This window comes from Aethalodelphis obliquidens, unplaced genomic scaffold (assembly GCF_003676395.1).
Source record: "Aethalodelphis obliquidens isolate GAN/ISIS:26980383/991018 unplaced genomic scaffold, ASM367639v1 scaffold118, whole genome shotgun sequence".
NCBI classification, from domain to species: domain Eukaryota; kingdom Metazoa; phylum Chordata; class Mammalia; order Artiodactyla; family Delphinidae; genus Aethalodelphis; species Aethalodelphis obliquidens.
Window position 1 is genome coordinate 602,984 of NW_020838062.1, and position 24,706 is coordinate 627,689.

At 41.7% G+C, this 24,706-nt stretch overlaps 1 protein-coding gene across 7 annotated transcripts in view; it reads left to right on the forward strand.

Moving 5' to 3' along the window:
• MTM1 (myotubularin 1) overlaps positions 1 to 23,764 on the forward strand; it is a 98,236-nt gene extending 74,472 nt beyond the window's left edge. For 6 of the 7 annotated variants that reach the window (XM_027097909.1, XM_027097905.1, XM_027097911.1 and 3 more), the window contains 7 exons: positions 72 to 260; positions 4,051 to 4,236; positions 7,375 to 7,581; positions 8,659 to 8,751; positions 9,364 to 9,477; positions 14,263 to 14,439; positions 22,073 to 23,764. In XM_027097909.1, coding sequence (XP_026953710.1) covers positions 72 to 260; positions 4,051 to 4,236; positions 7,375 to 7,581; positions 8,659 to 8,751; positions 9,364 to 9,477; positions 14,263 to 14,439; positions 22,073 to 22,240 — 1,134 coding nt within the window. In that variant the 3' untranslated portion in view covers positions 22,241 to 23,764. The remainder of the gene's footprint in view (positions 1 to 71; positions 261 to 4,050; positions 4,237 to 7,374; positions 7,582 to 8,658; positions 8,752 to 9,363; positions 9,478 to 14,262; positions 14,440 to 22,072) is intronic. The other variant, XM_027097906.1, reaches the window with a different exon arrangement.
• The last annotated feature ends 942 nt before the right edge of the window (positions 23,765 to 24,706 follow it).

Genomic DNA, 24,706 nt, shown 5'->3' on the forward strand with positions numbered 1-24,706 from the left:
TTTTTGATAGTTTAAATTGTTTTGACATTTGGTTCTTTCTCGATAGCTTAAAATTTCTGAACCAACCGTAGGTGCTGTCATGGATTCATCCAGAAAACAAGACGGTCATCATGCGTTGTAGTCAGCCTCTCGTTGGTATGAGTGGTAAACGAAATAAAGATGATGAGAAATATCTCGACGTCATCAGGGAGACGAATAGACAAATTAACAAACTCACAATCTATGATGCTAGACCCAATGTAAATGCAGTGGCCAACAAGGTAAGTATATTTAATGACATGGTAGAAACTTGCCTTACGTACAGTGTGCAGTGTTTTACCTGAAGGTTGTTGCCATGGCGTATCAACATGTGGGTTTAAATTAAACTTCGCTTAAAGAGGAAAACGAGTTCACTGAAGGTAGAAAGTAGTTTTAATCACAAAACATATCTTAAAAGTTGAATACATTAAAGCCAAATGAAAATAAGCTTTAGGTAAAGTAGAAGTCTAGAGCTGTAGTGAACTTGGGAAAGAGAATCTCTTTGGAGCTCTTTAGGCTGTTGACAGTGATTCTCAGTGTGTACACTAGTGAGGCATCTGTGAGGATTGTGGGAAGCTGTAATTGTTAAAATCCTAAATTTGTAGCTTTATCTAAGCATTCTCTTCACCATACTCAGAAGTGTGTGTTCTCATTTATATGAGACGATCCAAGAAATGAGTAGATCCATGTATGTGAGTTTTACAGTTATACACATAATGGTAATATTTTCAAAGAAATCTGTCTCAAGGGTCGTCTTGGCCTTCTTAAGTAGAGTATGCAGACTGTCCCTAAAGTTGAATGACAAGGCAGTGTTGCCTGCAGGACTCCTCAGCAGATGCTCAAGGTGGAAGGCTGCTTGCCCCTGCACTACAGGGCCCAAGATTCAGAAATACCTTTGACATTCAGTTTAACCTTTTTGTTTTTTTTTTCCCTTTCCCTCTCCCATTGCCAGCTGTCACTTATAAGTATTCACAGTGGGCCTGCCCCATTCCACCTTTCAGATGTATGGCTTCTTGTCAGATGTAGGCTTAAATTTCATCATCTTGAATACTTTGCTTATCCCAAGGTCATTTATCTGGCATCTTCAATTATTCAGAGCACAAGACAAGAACCTGAAAGCAAAACAAGTCCTCAAGCAGCTCAGATAGTTTCAGTAGCTTCCTAAATGGACCCTGTGATGTCTGTCTGCACAGGCGTGTGTGTGGGGCTCCACTCATAATTATTTGCACACAGATTGTGCACCTTACACATTTACTTTTGGACCCGGTATTTGTTACTGCAGTTGGTTTTGTTTTACAAGACGAAAATGATATTGAAATTATTTGTAAAGCAATCAGGTAGTGAAATCGATAAATAGGTTAGGAAATGTAACACAACATTTAGGAAATTAAGTCTAAATATGAATATCTTGTTGTATTATCCTTACCTTTATATTTCTGTTCCTGCTATCCTTCAGGTATAATTCAGAGTTGAATACATGTATAAAATGAAGTATTTCCATGTATACATTTAGCCTGAAACAGATATCATATAACATTAAAATGGGGTATTTAGAAAGAATTTTTTTAAGTATATAAAATGTATAAAATGAATAACTTTATTGTATTAACTCTAAAGCTCATTGTTGTAGCAGTAGAATTCTTGAATGCCTTTTTAACACTCAGGAAATATGCCTGTGTTTCTAGTCCATTTAGGAATGAAGGGAAGGAAAAAATTAAGCAAAAAAACCTAGGCTTGAAAGATCTGTGCATCATTCTCTAAAAAAACACACTCAGGTTCCCCTCCTCCCTCGACTGTGTCTTCCTAGTCATCTGTATCCATAGCAACAGGCTGTGTACGTGGTTGTACTAGGTAACATGGGTGGTTCTTTTTTGTTGAAGAGAACTGAAAAGAAAACTTCAAAACTAATCAGAGATGTGGAATTTGAACTTTTGGGAACTCAGTCTATGCTTGACTGATTGATTTTTACCCTTCTGAATTCTCTCCTCTTTGGACCTAATTGTTCTGCCCTTGTGGATATTTAGAAATTTACAGCCCTGTATGTAACAAGCAACATTGCACCATTTTAAATTAAAGAAAAAAACAAACAAAGGAAACCTAGAGGCAGATAAGATCCAGCAGCCTGTGATGAATTAAAGCAGGACTGTGTTAATGTCTGTTTTTGGCAGAAACTTTGGCAATGAATTATTACTTTTTCCTCCTATCATCTTCAGTGATCTACGAAAGAAACTCCAGAGTTAGGAATGTCTTTGAAAATCACTAACTGTTTACAAACCACATGTACAGAGAAACAGGTCACATGTCCGTGGGAGGGTAACGTGTGTCCTCGTGTGAGAGGCTTGCAGATCCAGTTCACAACAGTGACTGCCAGGGGGATAGGTGCACCTCTGTTGTGACCTCTGATGGCAGCTGCAAGGTGTTATTCCCTGAGGTAGGGGTAACCAAGGAGAGGGGAATATGACCCATTTGTGTATGGATTCATTAGCTGATAACTATTTAAAAACAAAGTGAACGTTTATTGTCTACTTACTACTGATGCCATTTGTAGCAAGCTTTAAAAACACATTTCTGTCTAAATAAAATACAATTTCTTACCTAGAGTCTCTGGAGATCAAGGCCTCTGGCTTGTACATAGGTCTCCAGGTTTGAAGTTCAAGTGGTAGCCTTACTTCTACTGCAGGAAACCTTCTCTGTGACTAACCCCGGAAAAAAACCGTAGGATGTATTGGCCCTTCTGTCCCGAGCTACAAGTTTATATTCCTTCAATTGTAAATGAAAAGAGAAGAGGTATTCCGTGGCAATGGCAGGCATGTCGCTTGTCTGTCCTTTACCTGCGGGCACTGCCGAGATAGTGCAACTTGGCTTTGACTGTTTACTTACCTTTACTGGTGAGTTTACATATTCATATGTTTTTATGATGTTAATTAGCATCCTTCCATTTCAGCTTGCTTTCTTCGAAGGTCCCCGAATAATTTAACTTTTTCTTAAAAGGCCGGAGGCCACACGTTCCATGGCATTTTAAAGCATTAAGCAGAATGCAGCCAGGTTCCTAAACAAAGCCGGAGTGTTTCTTTTTGTCTTCGTGGAAAAGAGGCATCTTCACGACCCTGTGAAAGGGAAGTGACGCCCAGCCTAGCGGGTGGATGCTGGTAGGCGCCACGGCAGGTGGTAGCCATCTCTCCCCGCTTGAAACCTTTTGTCCCTCCAGGGCCCACCACGTGCAGCACTGTCCTGGTGTTTGCATAGCACACAGACAGTCATGGGGCACTAGAAAAGGTTCAGGCTGTGAAGTCAGATGACTTAAATTCTGCTGCTTACCTCTGACTTTGGGTGTAGTTAAATAGCATCTCTTCTCATTTTCAAAATGCAGTTAGTAATACCTGTCTTGCAGCATTGCTGTAAGAGTTAGATAAAATTATGTAAAGCAAGAATCACAGTATCATTAAATGGTGGCTGGTGTTAGCTGTTATAGAGCCTGGCTCCTTTTAATCTTATGAGACCTAGGTAGTATTATCCCCTGTTCTACAGGAGACAGCGTTGAGGCGCAGAGAGGTTAAGTGCCTTGCCCCAGATCACACAGCAAAGAGGGGCTGAAACTGAGCTATCGACCTGGGTCTATCTGTCTCCAAAGCCTGTCGTTTTCCTCTAGCCCGTCCAGTCCCATGGGAGCCTGCCCCTGAAGAGTACTGTTAAAATCCGATGGAAGACAACGACCATTCAGAACCTGCTCTTGCCTTTCCAGATCCAGAAGAAGAGCTAGTAATTACAGAACATTTTGAAAATGATTTTTTCTCACAAATACAGATCCTCCGGAAATTGCCAACTCACCGTCTTTTTTCCCTAGCTCAAAATGTGACTAATGTTGTTGACGCCTAGCGTCAGATAGGAAGTCGGGTCACATCAATTATCGTATCTAAGTTGCAAGTTTTTAGGTTGAGATTTGGAGGACCAATAACCTTTGAAATATTTGTGTAAGTTACTGAAGCAATAGAAAACCCAACTTACTGTTTTGTGTATCTCATTGTTTCTTAGGCGACAGGAGGAGGATATGAAAGTGATGATGCGTATCATAACGCCGAACTTTTCTTCTTAGACATTCATAACATTCATGTCATGCGGGAATCTTTGAAGAAAGTCAAAGACATTGTTTATCCTAATGTGGAAGAATCCCACTGGTTGTCCAGTTTAGAATCTACTCACTGGTTGGAACATATCAAGGCAAGTATATTTTTTTGAAAAAAGATACACATATATAAAAAAGAAAGTAATGGTTTAGTGGATCAGGAAATTTTTTTGATTCCTTAAATTTAAAAAAAAACTGAACAGCGAGAGAGAAAATATTTGTTGTATGTAGCTCTACATTTGACAATTTTGTGTTTCTTTACAATTTGCTTACCTAAATTAAAGATTTCACAATATTATCTCCAGAATATTTTTTAGAGTTTGTAGAGATGTCACTTTCCAACTCGTCAATAGCAAGTAGTTGAGGCTTTCACCCAGGTTTATTTAGGAGTAGATAATTTATTATTGAACCATTACTGGGTATGACCCTCAAGAACCTAGAGCAATTGTTTTTATTGAAACTTACCTCAAATTGACTTTGTTTAAAGAATGAGTTTTGTGTTTTTATTATATTCAATCCTTCATCTTGATAGAGGCATCAAAAACCTCCATTCTTTTAAAAGTACTTGAAGTTGGGACTTCTCTGGTGGCGCAGTGGTTAAGAATCCGCCTGCCAATGCAGGGGACAGAGGTTCGATCCCTGGCCCGGGAAGATCCCACATGCCGTGGAGCAACTAAGCCCGCGTGCCACAACTACTGAGCCTGCGTTCTAGAGCCCATGAGTCACAACTACTGAGCCCTTGTGCCACAACTACTGAAGCCTGCACGCCTAGAGCCCATGCTCCACAACAAGAGAAGCCACTGCAATGAGAAGCCCATGCACCGCAACGAAGAGTAGCCCCCGCTCGCTGCAACTAGAGAAAGCCCATGCGCAGCAACAAAGACCCAACACAGCCAAAAATAAATAGATAAAATAAATAATAATTAAAAAAAAAAGTACTTGAAGTTATGTGAGGGAACTAACAATTTTAGAAGCCACCATTTAGTTCTATAAACAAACAAAAAGCCAACCTTAAATAGGTGGATTCTGAAGATAGAGTGTTTTCTAGTCAAAATTTATTTTCCAACTTGACAGGAGTTATAATTTTAGTCAGTCTCTAGAACTTTCGGGTTTTTTTTCATAGTTTATCATCCTCAAAAATGAATTGCAAAAAATCTAATTGTGACAACTAAATGTAATATGGTATCGTGGATAGGATTCTGGACTAGAATAAGAGAACATTAGGTAAAAACTAAGGAAATCTGAATAAAGCATGGCCTTCATTAAAATTAAGTTTATTAATAATTTAATAATATATCTATATTGGTTCATAGTTGTGACAGATGTACCATACTATTCTAAGATGTCAATAATAGGGGAAATTGGGTCGAGTATATGGGAACCTTCTGTAGTACCTTTATAACTTTTCTGTAGATTTTGAGAATGGCTCTTCAAGGGCTTTTGTAGACAAAGCAAAAAGATACAGTTTAGGTGGGTTTAATTTTTTTTTATTATTATTAATTTATTTTTTGGCTGCTTTGGGTCTTTGTTGCTGCGCGCGGGCTTTCTCTACTTGTGATGAGCGGGGGCTGCTCTTTGTTGCGGTGCGCGGGGCTTCTCATTGCGGTCACTTCTCTTGTTGCAGAGCACGGGCTGTAGAGCTCACAGGCTTCACTAATTGCAGCGTGTGGGCTCAGTAGTTGTGGCTCACGGGCTTAGTTGCTCCGCGGCATGTGGGATCTTCCTGGACCAGGGCTCGAACCCGTGTCCCCTGCATTGGCAGATGGATTCTTAACCACTGCATAGGTGTGTTTAATTTTTTAAAGGAAATAACTACACAGGTCTGAAAAGGTGAATATACTGGTTGGGGGTACCATTCACTCCTCACTTGAGCAAGAAAAGAACCACAGTTATGTGATTGGCTCAAGGTGAGACATGTTAAAAATAGAATGAGGTTTCAAACCCAGCCCTTTGGTCATGGAGCCTAACCAGTACAGGCTACAACATGGATGAACCTCAAAAACATTATGCTGAGTGAAAGAAGCCAGGCATAAAAGACCAGCTACTGTAGAATTCCATTTCTGTGAAATTTCTAGTAAAGGCAAAACTGTAGAGACAGAAAGCAAATCATTGGTTGTCTGGGGCTGAGGGTGGGAACAGAGATTGGCACCCGGAACTATCTTGGGTAATAGAACTGCTCTGCCACTGGATGGTGGTGATGGTCGCAAAACTGTATAAGTGTATTAAACCATATCGAAGTGTACACTTACAGGTAAATTCTACTGTTTGTAAAGTGTACTTCTGTAAATACTTAAATCATCAAAAAATGCCATCAGAGCAGTAGCTCTTCGTACGCATACATTTAGTCACTGCTAGGTCTCAGATTTCTACTAGAGGCTGTCAGTTTATCTTCAGGTGAGGATTCCGCAATTTATGAGCCACATAAGGGTTCATATCTTGTCGATTTAAAGGCCAGAAGGTGATTTCCATTGTATCATGCCTTTAAGGTCTAGACTGGACCTCTTGGGCCAGTGATTTTTCTAACGTGATCACTGTTATTGGTTGCATTGTGTCCTCCCAAAGTTTATATGTTGACGTCCTGACCCCCAGTACCTTAGGGTGTGACCTTATTTGCAAACAGGGTCACTGCAGATGTGATTGGTTAAGATGAGGTCTGACTGGAGTAGGGTGGACCCTTCATTCGATAAGGCTGGTGTCCTTATGAAAAGGGGAAATTTGGACACAGATACATGCTCAGGGAAAATACCATCTGAAGATTGGAGTTATGCTGCCAGAAGGCAAGGAACTACCAGAAGCTTTGAGATGGGCCTGGATCGGGTCCTTCCCTAGAGCCTTCAGAGGGAACATGACCCTGCCCACACCTTGATCTTGGACTTCCAGCCTCCAGAACTGGGAGATAATACATTTCTGTCATTTAAGCCACCCAGTCTGTGTGACTTTGTTACGACAGCCCTAGTGAACTCGTACAATCACATGTGTGAAAGAAAGCTTGAAATGCGGTTTGGTTTTCGTGTATTTGTCTTGTTTTTTAATACCTACTTGCATTCGAAGGCAGTTTCTTTAGAGGAAAAGCAACAGACCCTGCAGCTTCTGGCCTTCCGTTTTCAGAACTCTTTCTGTTCTAGACATTAATAGTATTTTAAAACGAACTTTAACTAGGGCTAAAAGCTATCAGTTCAAATTCAAGCAGTCCCTTCCAGCTCGCTACTGACTCGCATGTTTTTCTTTGGCAGCTCGTTTTGACGGGAGCCATCCAGGTCGCAGACAGGGTTTCTTCAGGGAAGAGCTCGGTGGTGGTGCACTGCAGCGACGGATGGGACAGGACTGCCCAGCTGACATCCCTGGCCATGCTGATGTTGGACAGTTATTACCGGAGCATCGAGGGCTTTGAAATATTGGTCCAAAAAGAATGGATCAGTTTTGGACACAAATTCGCATCTGTAAGTAAACAATGAAGCTAGTTTTTTAAATGTCTGATCACCACCATCTGGGATTAAAAAAACTATTTGTGAAACCAGTGATTTCCTTTTAAAAAGAAAATCTGAGGAGTGTAATGAAAAACACTCTGCAGGTTTGAAAATGTGTGACGCCTTGGGTTTAGCCAGTCTTTTTAGGAGACATGTTTGTCCATCTGCACTATTAATAGTTTTGCTTGAAAATAATACAAAAAGTGTTTAAATTGAAATTGTGCAAAAGAAGGAAGATACTCCTTTCTCAACTAATATTATAACTATTAGAGCCAAATATTTTGTAGAAATGCTAGACTTTTGGTTGAGGCTTTTACTATTCTCTGATAGACATTTTGAAAACCAAAAGAACCTATTAAAATTCATATTTCCTATTTTCCTAAAGAGCCTATTAAAATTAAATTTCCTATTAAAAGGGTGTCTTGTTTCCAGGCACCCTTTGAATAAGCATTTTGAACAAGTTCCCCACATGGTTCTCATGAAGAGAATCCATAGACAGTTTCAGAAACACTGCTGTGTAGCCTTGTAGCCTTCATCTGAATTTCACAAGTAGTGTGAATAGCATCGTCAAGTAGAAAGAGTCATTGTTTAGTAAATGAATAAATGGTGAGGTTTTTGTCTTGTTTTTGAGAAAGAACCTTTTTTTTTTAAAGAACTTTTAATTATAATAATCACACCCTTTTGGACATGGTTGCAAGACTTGAAACTTTGGGATTGGTCCCTTAGCAACTGGTAACTTAACTCTACCTGCAGCTGCCCACGACTTGTACAAAATTCCAATCGGATAAAATAGTTGTCACGTTCACATAGCATCATGATGCTTTCTCAGTTTGTATTGATATATTATAGAAGTTTATATACTTAATTTCCATTATTTTGAAACCATACGTTATTTTCTGTATTGCCATGGGAAAAAAAGATACTATTCACTCTCTGGGAAGCTTGGCGTTTAGAATGCAGATTGCCGAGTTGTGATTGTCACACTTTGTGAGTAATATGCTTCCTCAGTTTTGTACCCAGAGATTAAAACAAATCATCACTTCCTTTCAGAGAATAGGTCATGGTGATAAAAACCACGCCGACGCTGACCGATCTCCTATTTTTCTCCAGTTTGTTGATTGTGTATGGCAGATGTCAAAACAGGTAAGAGATATTAGGATGAAAATACATCTGACTTAATGTTGAAATATTTTGATGTAATATCTGGGATTTGCCTCAGAGTAACACAGGGTAGGGATAGAGATGCAACAAGTTTGGCCACGTGCGGATAACTGTTGAAGCCAGGTGATGGGTACACGGGGTTCACTTTTTTTATTCTCACTACTATTTATATTGACTGGGATTTTTCATAATAACGTTTTAAAATTTTACTATTTAACTGTACTCTCTCTGCTGGTGGAGGAGCCGCATAATTGACAATAGCAAGTCGTCTTTTCCAGTTCATCCTACACTGGCATTTGTGTGTAGGCGAGTCTGCTACCTTAGACTACCGTAAATAATTAAACCATCCTGTGTGTCCTGTACGCTCAGGAGAGCCCAGAAAATGGGCTTATTTTCCCTTTTTCCCTCTTTGTTCCTTTACTTGACGCTCAGTTAAGCTCTTCAGCCCTGTGCAAAGCACCAACAGGTGAGCTGTAGCACGCTGCAGACCACAGCCTCAGCTGTCCTCCTGGAGCATTTATGCACCTCTTTTCGGCTCTGTGTGAGATCAGCCCCAAGTTTTCATGCGTTGTTTGCTTGTTTGTTTTCGTCTAGTTCCCTACAGCTTTTGAGTTCAATGAACGGTTTTTGATTATAATTTTGGATCATCTGTACAGTTGCCGCTTTGGTACTTTCTTATACAACTGTGAGTCCGCTCGAGAGAAACAGGTGAGTGTTTTAACATCTTTAACATCTTTTGAGCTAAAGACTCACCAAAACGTGTTTAGTCTGCTGTGAAATAACAAAGAATTTGATAGCTTGGTTTGTGGTTAATGCAAAGTTTCTCATTCTGTACCCCAAGCTTGGGCGTTTTCACTTCAACCAGGGGTTATTGAGTGTATCGTGTTTATTTCAGGGGTAAGACATTGACTTTGCCTTCAGGGAGTAGGAATGACTTTTTTGTTGAGGTATAGATGATTACAATATTGTATAAGTTTCAGGTGTACAACACAGTGATTCAATAGTTTTATAGATTATACTCCATTTAAAGTTATTACAAAATAACAGCTATATTTCCCTGTGCTACATATCCTTATAGCTTGTTTATTTTATACCTAGTAGTTTGTACGTCTTAATCCCCCACCCCTATCTTGCCCCTCCCACCTTCCCTCTCCCCGCTAGTAACCACTAGTTCGTTCTCTATATTGGTGAGTCTGTTTCTGTTTTGTTACATTTGCTCACTTTTGCTTTATAGATTCCTCACATAAGTGGACACATACAGTATTTGTCATTCTCTGTCTGACTTATTTCACTTAGTATAATACCCTCCAGGTCCATCCGTGTTGCTGCAAATGGCATTATTTCATTCTTTAATGGCTGAGTAATATTCCATTGTATATACATAGCACATCTTCTTCTTTTTTTAAAATTTATTTTTATTTATTTTATTTTTGGCTGCATTGAGTCTTCGTTGCTACATGCGGGCTTTTCTCTAGTTGTGGCGAGCGGGGGCTACTCTTCATTGCAGTGCACGGGCTTCTCATTGCAGTGGCTTCTCTTGTTGCGGAGCACAGGCTCTAGGTGCGCGGGCTTTAGTAGTTGTGGCACGCGGACTCAGTAGTTGTGGCTCACCGGCTCTAGAGTGCAGGCTCAGTAGTTGTGGCGCACAGGCTTCGTTGCTCCACGGCATGTGGGATCTTACCGGGCCAGGGATCGAACCCGTGTCCCCTGCATTGGCAGGTGGATTCTTAACCACTGTGCCACCAGGGAAGCCCCTAGCACATCTTCTTTATCCAGTCATCTGTTGATGGACAGTTAGGTTGCTTCCATATCTTAGCTATTAGAGTAGGAATGGCTGTTAAAGGCATGCAAGGTCACCCTCCCAAAATGCCATAAAAATGTCAATAAGGGAAATTTTTTTTTAAAAGGCATAAACCCACAAGAACAGGGGGAAATAAGGAAGGAGACACAGCAACAAACTTGGAAGCTGGAAACTAAGTAGATAAGTGGGAAATAACTTTACTTGAGAAAAGTGACTCGCAAACCAGCAGTGGGGAAGCCAAGAACCAGGCCACTTTGCATCACAGCAACCCCATATGACTCAGGGGTTCTGGGGCAAGGGTGTACCAGCGTATGGGACAAAGAGGGAAGGGTACGATAACCTGAAGGGAAAAAACAAAAAAGATAACCTGAGGGTCTGTTTAGAATGAGCAGGTAGCTTCCCCAGATCACCTCCACTTGTCTCTGGAGTTAAGGACAGAGGTTTCTTCTCGAGAGAGGGTGAGAGTAGGTATCCGGGCTGGGGACCTGAGTGTCCTCAGGGGATGAGGTGAATGGGAAGAGCTGGTCTGTGAAAGGCCCAGCCCATGCCGCCTGCTCACTCCCAGCATTCTGGCAGCAGGTCCTTATCTTTCAGGTGAGAGCCTGTTGGCAAGGATGGGGAGGAAATGGAACCCTTGGATGTTGCTAGTGGCATGTACCCAAGAGGAATGAAAACAGGGGTTGAAACAAAAACTTAGACACAGATGTTCACGGCAGCCCTACTCAGAATAGCTAAAAGACGTCAACAACCCCACTGTCCATCAGCTGATGAATAGATGAACTAAATGTGGTCTATCCATTCAGTGGAATATTATTCAGCCATCAAAAGGAATGACGTTCTGAGCCATGCCACAAATGGATGAACCTTGAAAACATGCTAAGTGAAAGGAGCCAGACACAAAAAAGGCACATATTGTATGATTTCGTCTATATGAAACTTCCAGAAAAACAAGTCCATAGAGACAGAAAGCAGATTTGTGGTTGACGGGCTGGAGGGAGGGGAGAATGGGGAGTGACTTCTTAATGTGTACAGGGTTTCCCTTGGGGATGATGAAAATGTCTTAGAGCTTCATAGAGGTGGCAGTTGGACAACATTGGGAAAGTACTAAAAGCCAGTGAATTGTAGACTTTAAAAGGGTGAATTTTATGGTACGTGAACGACACTTCAATTTGGAAAAAAAAAAAAAAAGAAGGAATCATCTCTAGAGAAACTGACTAGCCCAAGAAGAAGGACCTGAAGATTACCAACAGCTAGGGTTCCCCATGGTGAAGCTCAAGTTGCCAAGCCGCATGACTTCAGAGCTTACATAATAGCAACAAGCAGGAGGGAAATAAAACAGCGTGGAGAAAATAGTTACCATGTAGGGTGGGGAGAAACCTAGACAGGAAGCTATCAGTTAATATCCCAAGAAAGATAGGAAAATATTGGTACCATGAAATAATAACAGGATATTATTTAGAAAGAACGTTTAGAGATAAGAAAACTTGAAATTAAAAACATGCTATAAGGGACTTCCCTGGTGGTGCAGTGGTTAAGAATCCACCTGCCAATGCAGGGAACACGGGTTTGAGCCCTGGACGGGGAGGATCCCACATGCCGCGGAGCAACTAAGCCCGTGCACCACAACTACTGAAGCCCTTGTGCCTAGAGCCCGTGCTCTGCAACAAGAGAAGCCACCGCAATGAGAAGCTGGTGCGCTGCAACAAAGAGTAGCCCCCACTCACCACAACTAGAGAAAGCCTGCACGCAGGAACAAAGACCCAACGCAGCCAAAAAGAAATTAATTAATTAAAAAAAATGTGCTATCAATAGAAATCTAAAATTCAGCAGAAGAGTTGTAAGATGAGGGTGAAAGTCTCCCAAAAAGTAGGGCATAGAGACAGGTAGGAAATGGAGATAAGAAAACTAGGAGATCAGGCTCCCAAAGAGAAGAAGAGTAGGTTATTTGCAAAGAAACAGAAATAAGGAAGACTGAATTCTTCAGCAGCAATATTGGAAAGTAGAAGTCAGCGGAGCATTGCCTTCCGAATTTTAAAGGAAAATGGTTTCAACCTAGAATCCTCTCGCCACCCAACTGTCAACCAGATGTGAAGTAGACCAAACGTGTCCTCAGACACACGTGGCATCAAGAAAGAAGACTGCATGGAGTTCAGGAAGCTAGGAGCTCCAGCACAGAGAGGCCAGAGGGAAGCCTCAGAGGGCGAAACAGAAGAGACTTCCTGAACGAGAGCTGGGTGCGTGGCGCGGGGGCGGCCGGGGCAGCTCCTTCCTCCCAGGATGCACCTGGGGACTCCAGATGTGCTGAGTGTCCTGATCAGAGTTTTAAAGACATTGGAGGAAGAGTTTGGGGTTGAATGAGTGATAGATGCCAAGAGAAGTAAGCAAGCAGAATAGACAGCTGTTAAATTAAAGGAAAACAAAAACAGAAATTGAACAGGAAAAGAAATCAGAGTAGAAAAGACATGACTTACCTGGGAATAGCATTTGCTGAGTCATAGCAATCTAAACCCTAAACATGGATCTAACCAGAGCAACGCTGTAAACTGGGGGTCTGAGGCAGGGTAGAAGGTGTGAGCACAGCAGGATGGGGAGGAACGTTCTCGCTGTGGCAGTGTCAGCAGTTAATGCCTGTAACTTTATAGTCAACAAGTAACAAGAAAAGGGTGTTTCTCACGGGGGTGAGAAGAAGACAACTAGACGGGGAGAGGCTACTGTTTTCATAACAAACCTTGTCAAGCTGTTTGACTTTAAATCAACTGTGTGTGTGTATAAAAATAAAAACAAGCATGCCAATAAACACAAGGCAGTGTAGACTGTGGAATCAGAAAGGGACAAGTGAAGTTTTAGGTGGATCCCAAGGAAGGCAAAATTATGCTGCTGTTATTACCGTTCACATTCACGAAACGTGTATGTTCAAAAAATTTCTTCAGTCACTATTTCAAGCTGTTCTTTTCAGCTTCCAGTTTTAGCTTACTGGTCCTTTCTTCTTGATGTCATTACTAGGAAGAGTTTCCAATTCTGCCTTCAGTAATTTTAATATTTGTACTTTTATTTCCCAAGTTTTGATTTTCCTCTACTTAGGATCAAAATGGGTAAAAATCTATAATTAAAAAACAGTGAAGATGTGAATATCTGTATGAGATGATGGACACCAGACTGAAAATTGAAGATTCAGTGAAGTCAGTTATCCACGTGTTTCAAATATCTGGATACTGGCATGATGCATTAAACATCTGGATGTTTGATTAACATAGCGCTTTGTCTAGATGCCTGCTGTCAAGTAGATACAGGTTGAGATTTTGTAGTTCTAACAAACACAAAAATGGAAAAAGTCAGCGAGATCTTATGATAATTTTTCTTGCTGCTGAATTCAAAAGAGCGTACTGCCCATCTGTTCATAAATGTTTTCCCTAGCCAGGAATAGTCTTCTTAGGTCAGTGAGTTGCATTTAATGTTAGAGCATCCTTCCCCTCTCTCTTCAGGCAGAAACAGTGGCTCTCAAGCCATTATCTATGCAAATATTGGGAAGTGGTGCTCGGCACTCGCAGGTGCAGAAGGCTTTTTGAGCTATTATGGGGATAATGTACATGTGTGATTCAAGTTGATGCTCAGCTGTATCGCCGCAACCTGCAAAATGGTTTGTGTACCAGGGTGTGTTTTTACTTAGGCTTTCTACTTTCTCTTTCCTCTAGAAAGTTACAGAAAGAACTGTTTCTTTATGGTCGCTGATAAACAGTAATAAAGACAAATTCAAAAATCCCTTCTACACTAAAGAAATCAATCGAGTTTTATATCCAGTTGCCAGTATGCGTCACTTGGAACTTTGGGTGAATTACTACATTAGATGGAACCCCAGAATCAAGCAACAAGTAAGTGAAGTAGCATCGTGAACTATAGTGATGTCGACTGAGTACCACTTCTGGACTTAAATAATGTTATGTAGTACGTTTTTATTAATTTTTATCTCATTTTAAATTTTTATTGGGGTATAGTTGATCTACAATGTAGTGTTAGTTTCAGGTGTACAGCAAAGTGAATCTGTTATACATATACCTGTATCCACTCTTTTTTAGATTCTTCTCCCATATAGGCCATCACAGAGTACTGAGTAGAGTTCCCTGTGCTATACAGTAGGTCTTTATTAGTTATCTACTTTATATATAGTAGTGTGTATATGTCACTCCCAGTCTCCCAGTTTATCCCTCCCCCCACCTTTCCCCCTGGTGACCATAAGTTTATTTTCTACATCTGTGACTCTACTTCTGTTTTGTAACTAAGTTCGTTTATACCCTTTTTTAAGATTCCACTTACAAGCTATATCATATGATATTTGTCTTTCTGTGTCTTATTTCACTCAGTATGGACAATCTCTGGGTCCATCCATGTTGCTGCAAATGGCATTATTTCGTTCTTTTTTGTGGCTTTTCAAAAATATTACGAAAGGAAAAATAGCAGACTAAAAAATGACACTTGCTTTCATTTTTTTATTTTTTGAGTCCACTTGGCTCAACTATTTTATTGACTAAGCATCTGTTTTTAATGGGTTTTTTAAAACATCTTTATTGGAGTATAATTGCTTTACAATGGTGTGTTAGTTTCTGCTTTATAACAAAGTGAATCAGTTATACATATACATATGTTCCCATATCTCTTCCCTCTTGTGTCTCCCTCCCTCTCACCCTCCCTATCCCACCCCTCTAGGTGGTCACAAAGCACCAAGCTGATCTCCCTGTGCTATGTGGCTGCTTCCCACTAGCTATCTCTTTTACGTTTGGTAGTGTATATATGTCCATGCCACTCTCTCGCTTCGTCCCAGCTTACCCTTCCCCTTCCCCGTGTCCTCAAGTCCATTCTCTAGTAGATCTGCGTCTTTATTCCCATCCTGCCCCTAGGTTCTTCATAACCATTTTTTTTTTAGATTCCATATATATGTGTTAGCATACGGTATTTGTTTTTCTCTTTCTGACTTACTTCACTCTGTATGACAGACTCTAGGTCCATCCACCTCACTACAAATAACTCAATTTCGTTTCTTTTTATGGCTGAGTAATATTCCATTGTATATATGTGCCACATCTTCTTTATCCATTCATCCGTGACACTTGCTTTTAAACACAACTTTAGTTAAAAATTGTTAATTACTAAACCATTTATTTTTTAAATTAATTTAATTAATTTATTATTTTTGGCTGCGTTGGGTCTTCGTTGCTGCACGCGGGCTTTCTCTACTTGCAGCGAGTGGGGGCTACTCTTTTGTTGCGGTGCGCAGGCTTCTCATTGCAGTGGTTTCTCTTGTTGTGGAGCATGGGCTCTAGGAGCGTGGGCTTCAGTAGTTGTGGCTCACGGGCTCAGTAGTTGTGGCTCGTGGGCTCTAGAGCACAGGCTCGGTAGTTGTGGCGCACGGGCATAGTTACTCCGCGGCGTGGGGGATCTTCCCAGACCAGGGCTCAAACCCGTGTCCCCTGCATTGGCAGGCAGATTCTTAACCACTGTGCCACCAGGGAAGACCCACTAAACCATTTATTTTGATTGGTGTTAAACTTACATTTTTCCTGACAACATGAATAATACATTTTTTATTTTTACTAAGATGTAAACTATTTTAAAGCTCTGGAAAATTTCTGAGTTTTGATTGTCAAGGATTTTCTTTAATCATTGTAAGTTGTTAGACATCATAAGAAGGTTCTTTCCAGCGACTGGACTGAGATGGTCCTTTAAGGAAAAGGAACATTTTCTACTCTCTGTTCAGGTGTATGTACTTGTCAGCTAATATGAGAGTGCTCTTTACTGAAGGTCTTTACTTCTAAAGTAAAGATAATTGATCTGTCAAAGGATAGTACAGTCATTTGGCCATTTCTCGGTCCAACATGGCAAGGGTGATTTTTGAAGCAAAAGACTGCACATTTTATTAAAGGCACAGTCAGGCTTTCCCTTCTCCCAGCCTCACTGCATCCAAGCTCAGAAGGAAAGTCCAGCCTGTTTGTGAGGGCTCAGAAGTATGTCCACTGAGCCATTTGTTCTAAGTGCTCTAAATAGTCAATATTTGCGGTTGCTCTCTGTAAAGGTTTGCACGTTTTCCTGCAGTCCCAGGCCAGTCTTGCGTAAGCAGCAGCTTTAATCCCACTACAAGTAGTCGGGCAACAGCAGGGCCCGGTGCTCAGTCTGGCCCTCGGTTTGTTTATTCCACTCTGGCAGCTGGCCACACGCCAGTGTGTGTGTGCTCTCTCTTCCCACTGGGGAAATGCACGTTTAAGCTGGCCCTCTCGTTTCAAGGTCTCTGCTTGCTTGCATGAAAGCCTTTTGCAATTTCGTAATGGTTGAAATGTGTAGTCTTTTGGAAAGTGACAGATTCCAGGGCTTGAGAACATACACTTGTTTAGTTTGGGATTTGAGAAGCACACAGAGGGAATGCCTTTAGCGTAGCTCCGGCATTTGGAATATCAAGTAAAGAGGAAATGGGAATTTTTACAGGGTTCTAAGCAGTGTTACCTGGGGTGTGTTCCTTTTCTGATTAAAAAATATAGATGAGCACTGTTTGTCCTATAAATTTCACCTTTTCTGCATTTATCATGGCTTTTTAAAAAACCATTGTTTTTTAGAAAATGTTGACAATTTCTGTACAGATTCTATAATCTCCCGTCACCCATTTGTACTTGGAGAAATTCTTGTAATTGCAGGCATTTAGAGCAATTCATTTATGATATACAAAGGTAATGACAATTGTGTGACAAGTCAAGTTTGCAGGGACATCACTGGCAGAACTTACTGTGATGTGTTTCTCCCCCTTGTTCTCCCCCTTGTTCTCTCTTAGCAAAATGGAACTGGGCCGGGTAGGAATGCATATTTGTTTGATTGAGGTTTTTATTTTGAGACACTGATTGGTGTGTTTTAGGATCTGTGACATTTACCCGAAGAAAATAGCTTACCCTTTCTATATAGATTTTCTGAACGTCAAGGGTCCTACACGCGTCTTTGTTGTCACTCGGCATCTTGTGTTTTCATCTACCGAGTACTGAGCGTTCCCATGCGTCAGGCACTGGGGGGACCCAGAAATTAAGAAGAGGTGGTCTCTGCCCACAAGGAGCTCCCAGACTGGCAGGGGCACCCAGGAACGTAAGCCGATGATGATAAACAATCGAGGAGAAATGTGGAAACGGAAGTGTGAATGAAGTGCATCAGGTTTCCCGAAAGATCTTATGCAGGACATTATTTCATACAGAAATAGATTACAATCCAATCACACAGGACTTTGCAAATTATATAATGTAGACCTAAAAGAATATCCTTAACCACTGAAGCCATTACTCAGTTGTGTGGCCCAGTTGGTATACAGGCAGTGACTGTGGTAAACTAGCAGACCGATGCTTACATTTGACAAGCAATGAATAAGCAAACTTGGTACTTTTATGTAATATGAGGAAGTTGCTCATGCTGAAAGCCTAAGGATAATTTAGTCACGTAAACCTGCGTGGGACCTTCGGCTGCTGGTGAGTCGCGTATTGTCCTTTGGGGACCTCCGCACTCCACGTGGCTGTGAACCAGAGTTGCCCCGGGCCGTTCCCATTTTGCTTAGGATCACAACGAGGACAGACATTCACAGGCTTACGTGGGTGGGGTTTAAGTCATTTCTGATAGAAAAGTTAGAACTTCATGCTTCATTCCCCAAGGGAGACGTCGAGGTGTGGGATTTATAGTCACTTGACTACGAATTTCATTTCTCATCATTGTGTCCTTTGATACACTGTCACAAATGCACTCTTTCCTTCTATTATATCCTCTAAATTGGTTTTGTTTGTTTATAGACTAATGACTTCTACATATTTTGTACGCATTACTAGATAGAATTGTCTTATTTCTAATAGTTTTCTAACTCTATAGCCTCGTCATCGGCAAAAATGATTGTGTTACCTCTCATTTATTTGTCTTGTCTTAATTGTACTTGCTGGTACAATAACAAACAGATTCTGACAGTCATATGGGAAAGAGAGGTTTTCAAAATAGCCAAGGCCAGAAACAGAGCATGGAGGTTCGGAGACTGGGGAGGGTGAGAAGGTGGCGGAGGGGAAAGGATGGACTGTTGGTGGTAAATGTTCACTGGTAACTGGTCCTGACACAGCAGATGTCACACGTCCACACAGACCTCCCTTTCCCCGAACCTGCTCCTCCCGCGGGTTTCCTCATCGCAGCACTCGGCAGCTCCATCCTACACGCCCTGCCCAGAAACCTTACACTCATCCTCCCGCCTGCCCACTTTAAAACAACAGCTTCATTGAGGTATAATTGACATGTAGTAATCTGTACACGTTCCAAGTGTGCAGTGCGGTGGGTTTTCACACGTGTCTATACCTGTGACACTATGAGCACAGTCGAGGCTGTGAACATACCATCCCCAGCAAACGCTCGTGTCACCACAGGTGAGCTTCCGTTTTCCAGTCATCCTCGTCTCCCTGCTCTCTCATCCCAGGCTGTCAGGAGAGCCTGCTGGGCTCGGCCTTCAGAAACCTGTCCAGCCTCCGAGCCTGGGGCTGTGCGTTGCTGCAGAGCCTTCCAGCTGGACTCTCAGATTCTCAGCCTGCTTCCTTCTAGTGTGTTCTCAACACGGCAGCCAAAGTGCTCCTTGTGAAATATACCCCCCAGATGCCAGCACTCCTCTCCTCAGCACTGTCCAGGCAGCCGCTCGCCTCCCCCGGGGTCAAAGCCCAAGGCCCAAAGCCTCAGACCTCTGAGGCCTTGTGTGGCCCCCACGCCATGCCTGACCCCTCTGACCTCCCGGCCTCTCCGCCGAAGACTCGTGCCCACACACCCTGATTTGGCCACACTGGGCTCCCTGCTCAGCCTCAAGACACGCAAGCATCTGCTTGGTCGCCTCCCCGTTGAGAGTGTAACCAGCGTGTCCCCGTCCCTCTCACCCTGCTCTCTCCTTTTCCGTAGGCCTCATCACCTTCCACGTCCTATGTACCTCACAGGGTTGTCTTCGTTGTTTGTCTCCCCCTGCTGGAAGAGAAGCACCATAAAAGTGGGCATTTGGGCCTCCTTTGTTCACTGATGTACCCTGAGCACCTAGGGCAGTGTCCGGCCCTCGGTGGAGCACATTCAGAGAAAAATGGGCAAAGGATATTAACGGGCAGTGCGCAGCACTTACTGGGTGTCAGGTGCTCTACCAAGCATTCCTGTTCTAATGCCAATACGCATTTTGGAAAAAACCTTACATTCTGCAAAGTCATGCAGTAAAAAGAACAGGGACTTAACAAGAGGGATGGGGCTAGGAGGTAGGAGGAGACCACTCCAAACCCGTGCACCTCTGTAACCAGAGCGCTGATGAAAGCAGCAATCAGGCCTTGGCAGCCCGTAGTGGGTTGAATGGTGGCCTCCAAACGACACATCCACTTGGAACCTGTCAATGTGACCTTATTTGGAAAAAGGGTCTTTAAGGATATAATTAAGTTCAGGATCTCAAAATGAGATCCTTCTGGATTTAGTCAGGCCCTAAATCCAATGGTACGTGTCCTCATAAGAGAAGAGAGGAAGATTTGAGAGACAGGATGAGGCCATGTAAAAACAGAGAATGATTGGAGTGATGTGGCCACAAGCCAAGGAAACCTAGAGCTGCCAGAAGCTAGAAGAGGCAAGGAAGGCTCCTCCCCTAGAGCCTGTAAAGGGAGTGTGGCCCTGCTGACAGCCTGATTTGGGGCTTTCTGCCCTGCAGAACTGTGAGAAAATAAATTTCAGTTGTTTTAAACCATCAAGTTGATGTTCATTTGTTATGGCAGCCACAGGAAACTCATACACAGTCTTAAACCCCAGGGCTCCTGCCCCCTTCTCTGAGATGCAGGTCCTGGAGAGCATCTGCCTCTGATACAGACCATTCTGACCAGTACATACAACTCAGATCCAGGGTATAGCCTTCTTCATCAGCGTAGCATCTTCTCAACTTCCTTGTTGGTACTCGCAGCTTCAGCAGATAGCTTAATGCAGTGGAAAGCAGGACAGTTCTAGAAGCCACAGCCATAAAGGAAGGCACTTCTGTAGACTTTCAGCTTTTTTCTTAATGTCCTCATATATTGCTCAAGCTTTCTAGAAGCTTGCCCGTGATCACTTCAGAACCTTAACATGTTGGCAAGGGAGTCTAGGGTCTGTTCCGTTGTATATTTTGGCCTGGGTGGTGATTACATTAGTGTATATGTGTGCAAAGATTCATTGAGCCGAACATTTTTTAAAGATTTGTTTGCATCACTGTATGTAATTTCTGTCTCAATACAAAAGTTTAAACAACTAACGTCCCAGGGATATTAAATAAAAGTACCAAGTATTAAATTGGTACTTGGTACCAGGGAGAATCTCATTGTGTTTTGGTGTAACTTCTACCTTTGTACTGCCATCAGTCCCCTATTTATCAATCAAAGACATCAGTGTTGTACCAGAACAGACTGTATTGACTAACTTCAGTCTCACGACAACCCTGTGGTCTGGGCTGGTTTTATTCCCATTTGACAGATAGGGAAATGGGGGCGCCCAGAGAGTTGTTACACAGCTGTTAAGAGGCAGACTGGAGATTCACACTAGGCTGCCCGTCAGAGCCACTGCTTTCAGCCATGCACGTGAAAAGATGTGCTAAGGCAGAGTGATGCAAACTGAAGCTACCATGAGATCCCATGTTATACTCATCAAATTGGCAAAAACTCTTTCTCTTACGTTGCTAAGTTCTAATGAGGATGTAGAGCTACAGGAATCACCAGATGCCACTAGTGGGAGCATAAGGTCATCTCCCCACCTCGGAGAACAATTGGGCAGCATCTAGTAAAGTTGAAAAGACCATACTGTCCTCTCCAGCAGTTCCTTCCTCACCCACCAGGAAAATTCCTTCGAGAAACGTTCACATACAAGTCTGAGGAGACGTGTCCAAAGATGGCCCGGCGTCGCTTATAATAGTGGGGAATATCCCACTATTGGGAATGGATAGATCAGCTGTGGTTTATTCATTCAACGAATTCAACTGGGATCCGCTTGAGAAAAAGAGTCGGATCACAATGTCGGTCGATAAGTACAGAATACCACCATTGATGTAAATTTTCACCAAATACAGAAGAATGGTGTACTTTGTTTCTGGATATTCATTGAGAGGAAAAGTGTCACAAGTCTGCTCGGGAAGGAAGGCTGCATGCCAACCTGAGAAGAGTTGTTGCCTCTGGGAGTGAAAGCGGGCAGCAGGGACAGGTGACACAGGAGCCCGGAGCTGTGCCTGGGTTGATGCATTTTAAAAAGATGCTGACGCATGTGTGTGGATATGTGTACGTGAGTTATTTCTTGGTGGCAAATAGCTGGGTGTTTTTTAATTAATCTTTGTGCTTTTCTGTATTTGTAAATGACGCAGTATTGAAGGAAGTGATGTGTGTTAACCCACAACGAGTGAGTTTGTTCAGAAAGCGGCAGCCGCAGCAGATGTGGGGCACAGGCGTGTCATGGTGGCGGAAAGTGGGAACTCACATCTGTGCTTCTTTCCAGCAGCCAAATCCGGTGGAGCAGCGCTACATGGAGCTCTTGGCCTTGCGCGACGAGTACATAAAGCGACTTGAGGAGCTGCAGCTCGCCAACTCTCCCAAGCTTTCCGATCCCTCGACCTCACCTTCTAGTCCTTCGCAAATGATGCCCCACGTGCAGACTCACTTCTAATAAAGGAAATAGCTGACTTTCATTCGGGGCCTCTGTACAGAGTAGGTTAAAATATTTGCCTCCATGTAGAACTTGAACTAACATAATCTTAAACTCTTGAACATGTGCCTTCTAGAATACATATTGCAAGAAAACTACAGTGTCTACACGGCAATTGGAAGAAAGGAGCCCAGATGGGGTTTTGGAAAATCCTGATACCTTCCAGAAGCAGTTTTTGAAAGATAATATTTAAATTATATTTACCTCTTCAGAAATACTATGTGTACAATATGTATCTTGTGGGCCTCATTGGAACAACATTTTTAACTAAAGGGGAAAGAATATATGTTTGTGAAATGGATTTACCTCGAACTGCTTACAGTAGTTGCTTAGGGTGATCTAAAAGGAACCCAAATGTGAAAGATGTGTGTTCCTGCCAAAACCAAATTGAGCTCAGCTTCCAAGGCATAATCCACAAGCAAGGTGTTTAAATAATTGCCAAATTTCATACCATCGTAAGTGTGATGACTTAAGGACAAATAGCTGTGTAGATGAGCTTTCCATCATTTTGAAATTTTGGAATATGAAGTATTTTCCCCAAGAGAAGCATATTTTTATATTTTAAAAAAACTGATAACGCCCAGTTAAATATGATTTGATTGTTTTTAACATTGCCAGTTCTGTTTCCTAAGTTCTTTCATGAGCTTGCCTAGGATTCTGACCTATTTTCAGGTGGTAGAAACCCCTTCTATAGCACTGTTTGAAGATGTCGGATGCATTATGCTGCTTATGTGAATGTTTTCGCAAACGTTGCTCTAGTCAAACTAGCTGATCTGCCAAAGTGTCGGGTTGACCATCTTGGATGTGTGAGCTGTCGCTAGAGCAGCATCCTTTGAAATAAAAGCCGCAGATGTACATTTGTTGAGCGTATTCTTGAAAGTATGGTGTTTATGCATTTCAATTTCAGTGGTGTTCGACACCCCTCCCCACCCAGGCGTGCATAAAAACTGGTTCTACAAATTTTTACTTGAAGTACCCAGCGGTTTGCTTTTTCAGGTTTTTTTTTTTTTTGTAGTATTAAATGCAATTTCAAATGCAGTTCTATTTGATATCTGAACTAATTCATTTAGTCAGTATATTTGTAAAAGTTAAGGCTACAGTTAAAAAACAATTAATGTGTTCTACAGTGATTTGTAAAGGACTATTTATAGCTAATATGGTTTTGTTTTCAGTGAATTAAGAGAGATTAAATATATCTTTGTAAATTATTTTATGTCATAGCTTAATGGTCTACCAAATAAGACATCTCAAATGCAGTAGTAAAAATGTATAAATTTTGTATGTATAAGAAATTTTTTAGACAGTCTCTTGCTTTTTGTAAACGCTGTAAATATTTCATAAATTAACGAAGTGTCACTCCATGAAAAGAAAAAAAGCTAATACTAATAGCTGAAAGGATTTTGTGAAATTTCATGACAAATGTTTCATGGCAATAATGACTAAAGACCTGCTGTAATAAATATATTAACTAAACATTGCACTCTATTCCCAGGGCTGTAACTGTGTATGTGTCTTAAATGTGCATGTTGCCCATCTTACTTGCTTTTCCTGGATCTACTTCACATGCCCTTTATCTTACTAGCAACCTTGTATAGGGCTCTCCCCAAGTCCCAACAATATTGGAAATTTAAGTACATTAACAATGCAGATTTTAAGCCACAGCTACCTTCATTTTTTTAAATGTATTTTATTGAAGTATAGTTGATTTACAATGTTGTGTTAATTTCTGCTGTACAGCAAAGTGATTCAGTTATAAATATATATATATTCTTTTTCATATTTTCCATTATGGTTTATCATAGGATATTGAATATAGTTCCCTGTGCTATACAGTAGGACCTTGTTGTTTATCTATTCTATATGTAATACTTTGAATCTGCTAATCCCAAACTCCCAATCCCTCCCTCCCCCATCCCCTCTCCCCCTTGGGCAACCACAAGCCTGTTTCCTATGTCAGGCCACAGCTGTCTTTATTAAAGTAGGGATAGCTTTCACAAAAGTGCTGGGCTGCAGAGACGCAAGACTTTCAGACTCCGGATGGAGAACACAGCAGTTGACATTAAGGGAGATTAAGAGACTGGTTGAAACAAGTCATACTCGATGTCTCTTTAGGTAAGAATTATTAAAATTCTTCAAATGCGGCCAACTGGAAATTCATCTACGTGTGTCCTAAGAACGCTAAATAGTTACACTAGTAAACTTACCATTTTTTAAAAATCCCAATAGGACTCTTAAAAGAGTAAGTATCTCTTTTAAAACTATGAGTATTTGAAATGCTCTCCAAGGTTCTTCTTCAGACACGGCTACGTTTCACCCTCACTGCGCCCTCGTGGCCACGTGGTGTTCTATTATCCCTGTTTTTCAACCGTGGAGAGCATTGTTGCTGCAGGGGTTCATTGACTTGCCCAAAGTCCCAGAGCATTGAAA